The 7317-nt window shown below is 64.7% G+C and overlaps 1 protein-coding gene across 1 annotated transcript in view; it reads right to left on the bottom strand.

Annotated features, from left to right (window-relative positions):
- Positions 1-6277: 6277 nt before the first annotated feature.
- MNEG_8243 (hypothetical protein) overlaps positions 6278-7317 on the bottom strand; it is a gene marked incomplete at both ends in the record, with an annotated part of 2492 nt that continues 1452 nt past the window's right edge. The window contains one exon of the mRNA XM_014043285.1: positions 6278-7072. Coding sequence (XP_013898739.1) covers positions 6278-7072 — 795 coding nt within the window. The remainder of the gene's footprint in view (positions 7073-7317) is intronic.

Genomic DNA, 7317 nt, shown 5'->3' with positions numbered 1-7317 from the left:
TTTGTGCTCCGCAGCCCGCCTGCGTGTGCTGCATGGACTCTCCTTGCTCCCTGCACTAGCGCGACATGCACTTGAGGAGGGGTGTGGCCTCACTTGCGATGTCACCATCTCACGGGGTCGGATGCAATCCACCGCTGCTTCTGCTTTACATGTGAGTCGGTACAATGCCTCGTCGTCAGCAACCAACCCACACGTCGCCATGCAAGGCGCGCTGGGAAGATTGCACTAACACCTGCCAATGCGAGAGATAAAAAAGGAGGGCATGTCTACCAAACGGCCCAAGGCGACAAGTGCGTGAGTGTGAGGCAAGCTTGCAGAAGTGCGAACGCCGGCGCCAATGTTGCCCGCAGTCGCGGCAGCGGTACAGGGAAAGCAAGCCGGGTTGTGGCACCGTGGTGCGCGCGGAGCGGGTGCTGTGGTGCTCAGCGGCAAGTCAGCAGCAGACAAAGGAGCACCTGGCGTGTAGAGGGTCGAATCAAAGGCAACCCAACGGCATGCATGCAAGAGGCTGCCCAGGGCATGCAGGCGGGTGCCCCGCGGCACCAGGGGTCGGCCCCTGGCACAGGCTCTGTTGCTGCAACGGACACAGGCCGTTGGTAAAGGGGTTCGACTTGCAGCCGTGTGTACAAGCAAGATAACGCATAGCTTTCCTGTGCAAAGGTGGTGTGGATTGGGTATAAGAAGAGGGACTCGATGGGCGCTGGTGGCGCGCCCACAAGCAACACAATTGCTGCTAGTGCAGCCGCGTCCTGCCCGCGTAGGGGCCCAGGCTGCGCGGCCGATGGGTTCCGCAATGTGGGGTTGGGGTGCATAGCCGCAGACCGTTGATCGACCGACCGGAGAATCCAGTGCTACGGCAGCCCAATGCAGGGGCAACCGGCAGGGAAGGAGTGTATAACCAAGGCGGGGGCAGAGGGGCAAACCAATGTGTCGCAACCTCCGGGCGCGCTGGGCCCAGGGAGTCAGGCAGAGGCCGGCGGGACCTGCTCCAAGCGCGCAGCAGTCCCGCCACCGCGAGGGCTGCCAGACGCGGGTTGAAGACGTGGGCGCCTGGCGCTGCGGTGATGTGAGGATCCTGTGGGGCGGGCCCGGGGCCCACCGCTCGGCGTGGAATACAGACAAGCGCAGTCGAGGTCTGCAGCTGCGGCGCATGGGGGGACCAGCAGCAAGCGGGCCACGGCGCCTCCGCAGCACGCAGCCACTTGGGCCCGCGCGCGCACACAATCACAGTCCATCTTGTGAGTGCGACATGACTCAATACTACGACCCCAGTCCCCCACCATACCAGTGTCCCCCGATAACAGGCGGCGCTGGCTGTGTTCCAACCAAACCCGGCTGTTGACCACGAAGGGCGCAGACTTTGGCCAGCTGGCCTGCGCCGCCCCACATGCGTGCGCACCACCAAGCCACGCACCACTGCATAGTGTTTAGTTCCGGGCCCAATAGCAGAAGAGTGCAGGGCCTTGCGTGCGCGAACGCTCGCTCATATGCTCTCAGACGCATGTCGTGCTAATCAGCGTGCTCCCCACAAACGAACAAGCCAAATCACAAGATTGGTGTACACAAACAAATAAGGGGGCCGCGGGGTGCGGCGGCCCGCAGCTGGGGCACGCGGGGGTCGCCCTCGCTCGCGGCTCATGAGCAGCCACGGGGGCCATGTCATCGCGCGGCGAACGCGCCCCGCGGCCCCTCGATACACGCAGTGGTGGGTACACGCGGGGGTGGGTCCCGGCTCCCCTGCTAACGCGGTTGTGTTGCGGCGTCAATTGATCATCATCGGCGTTGCCAGGGTCGCGCCTCGGCGGCGCCCTGGCGCCAACGGCAGCACAGCGCGTGGCCGCGGCAGAATGTGCCGCGGCGGCCGCGCAACGCGTTGGTGGGGAGGGGTTGCCATGCGCAGGCAGTTGTGTGTGGGTTGGGTTGTAAAATGTGGAGCGCTAGCTTGTATCGGGCGGCTCAGACGGGTCGGGGTCGAAATAAAGGCAATGCAAGGCGCCTGGGGAGTCACGGCTCTTCTGGGCGCCCCAAGCTGCCGGCCAGCAGCAACGCCGGCACCGGGACAGGCCACACGGGTGCCACAGCGGGCAGGAGCCGGGGCCCGGGGCGCTGTAGTGTGTACAGGGTCAAAAGAGTCTGGCCGCATGGCCCCAATACTGGGCTGCGCCAAGCCCATCGCCACACGGAATGTGGCGGCCAGCAGCAGCGGCGCGGTGTGCAAGGCTGTCGCCGCAATGGCAACAGTGCAGACCGGACGCACGCAGACAACGGGGAGGTCCACGACGCCACTGCGCACGACGCGCAGGACGTTTGGGGGGGAGCGCAGGGACGCGAGCGCACACGGCTGCACGCGGTGCCCTCCTCCATTCCCTGCCCCTACACCTGCTGCGCTGCGGGCTGCGGGCGGCCCTGCTCTGCAAAGTAGGCGCGCACCGCCGCCAGCAACTCCAGCTGCTGGTCAAACGCCTTGCCCTGGGCCTCCGCAGCATCCAGGCGGGCGCGCGCGGCCCTGCAGGGATCCCAGGGCGCATGGTGGGAGAGGGGTGGTTAGCGGCATTAGGGACTTCTCGGCAGCCCGGGAGTCCACGGGCTCTCTGGCCTCTTGGAGGGCGCCAGCCAAAGGACAGCGGCGCCCGACCCCCTGTCCCATGACGCCCCACGTTTTCGCAGCTCGACCCCCCTGTCAGCATTCAACGAGGGCGCGCCCAAGGCGCCTGAAAGTCAAGGCCCGCATGGAGGTGAGCCCCAGGTGTCAACAGCCCGTCATCTAATCGGGGGTGGGGTCCCATGAACGGTGAGCACCGTGCCGCGACGCCAACTCGCCTTGTGTATGGGATGGGCAGGGCCCTGGCAGACTCTGATGCCTCATCTGGGTTGATAAGCGCCTCGGAGGACGACGCGTCGGACCCACTCCCTGAGAGGTCCCATTCCTTCGAGGAGGCCGCGGTCAGGCCTGACAGCTCGTGGCATGAGCTCACAAGGGCATTGGCCTTCGACTCGGAGTTCTCCATGGTGGCCAGCGACAGGGCCAGCGCGCTGGCCGCTCGTTTGGGCGGAAGCCTCTGTCGCTGCCTTCTAGGGAGCCCGGCGGAGGCAGCTGATTCAAACCCGCCTATCTGCATCCTCGCTGGGCTAGCCATGGGCGAGTTTGCGTGATCCAGCCTGATGATCGATCGCGGGCTGACACTGCAGACAGCCTTGCTGCTTGTGTGCAAGTCGACATCAAGTACTCGCAGGTCTACAAAGCAATTGTGGCAACTGCAGATTAGAGCAAGCGAAAAAGCGACGCACCAGCGCATCAGTCATGCAACGAAAGGCCATCGCGGGTCATAACAAACGTGAATTTGTTGATAGGAAAGGACAGATTATCAGTTACCACAACACCCAACCCCTCCCGGCGTCAGGACTGGCCTGCACAGCCCTGCGCAAGATGGCGGCGCTGGAGCAGGGGTGATGACGCAGCTTGCTTAGCAAGAACCCAGGGCCAGCCGCACCACGCGCACGCACAGCTGGAAAGAAGTGATGAAGCTCATCTACCTGCAGGACAAAAGGCAGGCGCCCGTACAAGGCCCCCCTTTGCAAGCAAGAGGAGTCGAACGCCCTGCACCATTCAAAGTTGTGCCTGGGCTCTGGGGAGGGGTGCCACAGGCTCAGCTGCTGCAGCAGCTGGCCAGCAGCCAAGGGTGGGGCGCTGCTCGAAGGGCAGCACTCGGCAGGCCGCTGATGTTCCACCATGCAGACACCAGCTCTTTGGGGGGTGACGGCAGCCAACCCCACGGTGAACTCTTGTGCTTGGCGGCGCCAAACGTTGTTTCATCAGCTTGTCAACCCATGTATGCCCCCGGCTGTCAAATCACACGGGCAGGGCATCGCGCAAGCGCACAGCACACACTTGTGCTTCTGGACAGGCCAGGAGGTCCTGAGCACCAGGCAGCTAAGCAGACCGCTCATTCTGCTCGCGCTTGCACTGGGCAGCGCGCGCGGACGGTTAGCACCGGCTTCTGAGGTAAAAGCAAACAAGGTGCTTGTGTGTTTCAAACAGCTGCCACGGCAAGCCATAGCAAGTCGTAGCAAGCCAGAGTAAGCCGCGGAAAGACTTTTCTTTGCGTGTTACGCCCGCCCCTATCACAGCTTTCCGCCCCTTGCAAGCGAAAGGTCGCCCTCATTCCTTCCACTAGACTCCTCGGGTCCTGCAGTCAAAAACAATCTCCTTGTACTTGTTCCTACACCAGACCCAAGTCGCTCTCTTCGCATTCCTCTCCTGTCCACTAAAAGCGATGGCAGCTACTGTAGTCAGCTGTGGCGGCCGGCAGTTTCCCCTTGACTGGGTCACGACAATTGCGCCCCGCAGGAAGGGGCCAAGCGGTGTCGGAGGGCCCCCTCCAGCAGAGCGTGAATCGATTGCGGACAAGAAGCCCTGCCTCGCGCTTTCTCTCGTCACAGATCCCCCTCCATCGTGATGGCTTGCTTGTTTCACTTGCTACTCCCTCTCTTGCGCACCGCTTGATGGCTTGAACAACCCCCTTTGCCTCGTTGCAACGCAGTAGATCAGCTCTGCCAAAACCACCGAAGCCTGAGGCCTGGCCCCGACTGGCTCGTAAGCCACACTTGAGAGGCGGGGCCGGGCGGCGTTTGATCCTGCTCAGTGAGTCAAGGAGGGCGTGTACAAGGGGCTCTGAAGCCCCTGAATCTCGCCCGCCTGAACGCACTGGTACAGGTCCGGACTGCTCAGACCATCTCCGACATAGTGCCTGCACGTCTTCTTTCTATCTGACCTCCAGGCCCATGCTTGGCATCACTGCGAGCCAGGACTGTGTGGTCCAGTGCAGTCTCTGTAAGCGGGTAAGCAGCTGACAGCATGCATTTGTGTTTGTATTTCTAGGGACCTGAAGATATGTGAAACCTTGTGGAAGGGATTGGTACAGGCAAGCATCTCAGGTTGATAACCCTGAAGTTGCCCTGCACATGAGCTCTTTTGCCCTTGCCAGGAGACCAACAGCTGCTGCACCCTGCCCCCCTCCCTTCCAAAACCCAGGAATAATGAGGCGACCTTGGCTGCCGTGGCCTCGAGGCAGGTGAGGGCAACATGCACCATTGAAAGACGTGGATGTGCGGACAGAAAGCAACTAACGAGCACACAAAAGCAGGCACTGAAACGGCATCCCAGCAAACTCTGATGCCTTTGCAGGATGCAAAATTAAGCATTGTATGCTGTGCAATGCTGCATTAAATCAGCTGTTGTTGTCACACACGCAACCAAAAACGCTCGTGCTGCAAAGCAAGAAGGGGCAGGGGCCTTGAAGCCGGCACTGTGCTCCTACGGGTGTGCCCAGCCCCAGGCAACCGCCAGTGCGCTGCTCCAGGGGCCACGAAGCCCGCTGCATCACGGGACGGCAGGGTTCCCGCCAGGCGCTGGCCCCTCCCTTTGAGAGCTGCGAGCGTCGTCAGCAGCGTGGTGTCGCGTCATTTCTCCACGGTGCAGTCGTCCTGGGAGGGGCCGGGGCCGGGGCCGGGGAGGGGGAGGGTGGTGTGAGGGGCGTGAGCAGCGAGGCCACTGGGGCTTGAAAACAGGCAGGAGGGCTGCTGACACAACCAGCGACTTAGGGGACTTGGCCTGTTGCGACAGGCGCCGTGCGGATGAAAGCAGTGCTAGTCAAGGCAGGTGCGCGCCGCGCCGCTCACCTCTATTTGGATGCGGCATACTGGAGGGGGTGGCACGTGGGATTGGGCAGGGTGGGGCGGCCGCCGTGAGGCACAAGAGTGACGAAATGAAAAGCACACAAGGGCTTGCAAAAATTCCCATGCTGCACGCCCGCAAATCATAATACTGTATGCCGCTGGCCAGCTGCGGTGGTGGCATAATGGTGGCTGGTGGTCGAATGGGTGGTGGCCTGCCTCCCCTCCAGTGTATCCCCCCCCCCACACACACACACCAAGGGAGTGTGACACGCCCGTCCGCCGCACCTGGGCACTCGCCATTGCCCTGCCGCACGTCCTTGCAGCAGTCCCCGCATAGTACCATGTGGCCGCACGGGATGAGCACCGTGTCTCGCGCCGCCTCGAAGCAGATGACACACCTGGCGCGGTCACAGATGCCATTGGGTAGGGCCCCAGACGACGAGAGCGGCGGGTGTCTACAATTGCAGCATGGCTCAGGCGCCGCAGGACTGACAGCACCAGCCATGCGATACGCTCATTCCCCCACCCCCCTCCACCGCACCAACACCCGCCAACACCCTTCTTATGACCCCCTGCTGCCCTGCTGTCCCCCCCGGGCTGCTCACAGGTGCTCCTCGTCTATGTGCTCCGCCTGCCCCCCTCCCGCCAGGTCCAGCGCCGCCGCCGCCTCCGCCAGCTGCTCGTGGACAGACTTGCGCTCCCCACCGCCCGCCGCCGCCGCCGCCGCTGCCTGATGCTGCCGCTGCTGCGCGAGCGCCGCGCTCTGCTGCTGGGCCGCCGCTGCGTGCTTCAGCCGCTGGGCGGCAGACATGCCCGCGCCCCACACGCCACGTGCGGGCGCAGGCGCGGCGGGCTCAGGTGCATGGGTGGGAACCGCGGGGGCCGCAGGGGCCGCGGGGGCTGCAGGGGCCGCAGGGGCCCGGGGACCGAATCCTGGCGGCGGCGGTCGGCTAGAGGCAGGCCGTGCTGCTGCTTCAGGCGGGAACGTGCCCCATGCCAGTGGCGCAGCCGCCGTTGCCGCGGCACTTGGCCCCGTTGTTGGTGCCGGCTGCTGCTGCTGCTGCTGCTGCTTCTGCTGTGCCGGCTGCCACGGCGCCGCCGAGGCTGCGAGCGGCCGGCTCCCAGCTGCCGGCCGCGGCGCCGCCCCCGCTGGCGGCGCCGCGGGCCCCTTCGCCGCGGGCGGGGGCGGTGGCGGCAGCTTCCCCGGCGCGCTGTGCCCCCCGCGGCCGCCCCAGTTGATCCCCCCCAGCCGAATCTCCCGCTGCACCGCCGCCATGGCCACGCGGCCGCGCTGGCTGTCGCGCGGGTCTGATGCCGGGATGACGAGGTCGTCCGCGTAGGGGTAGGACCGCCCGTGGTTGTCGTACGCCACCCACCTGCCTTCTGTCACGCGGCCCTGGCAGGGTCAAGAGGACGGGGGGGGGGGGGGTCTCGTGACAAACGGGTGCTGGGGTGGGGCCGCGGCTGCATAGTGTAGATTGCAAGGCGTGCCAGATGGCCGTGTGGACAGCTTCACCCCCGCGCCCCGCTCTGTGCGCCTGAGCAATGCGAGAGCGCCGCCGGCGCGCTGCCCATCCTTACACTCCTTCCTTTCTGCCGCTCAAAGCGCTTGCTTGCCCGGCTCCGCCCCCCCCCCCCCCC

Source organism: Monoraphidium neglectum (genome assembly GCF_000611645.1).
Source record: "Monoraphidium neglectum strain SAG 48.87 unplaced genomic scaffold scaffold01544, whole genome shotgun sequence".
Classification (NCBI taxonomy): Eukaryota; Viridiplantae; Chlorophyta; class Chlorophyceae; order Sphaeropleales; family Selenastraceae; genus Monoraphidium; species Monoraphidium neglectum.
Note: the sequence above shows the minus strand (reverse complement) of the source record. Positions and strands in the feature narration are given on the sequence as shown.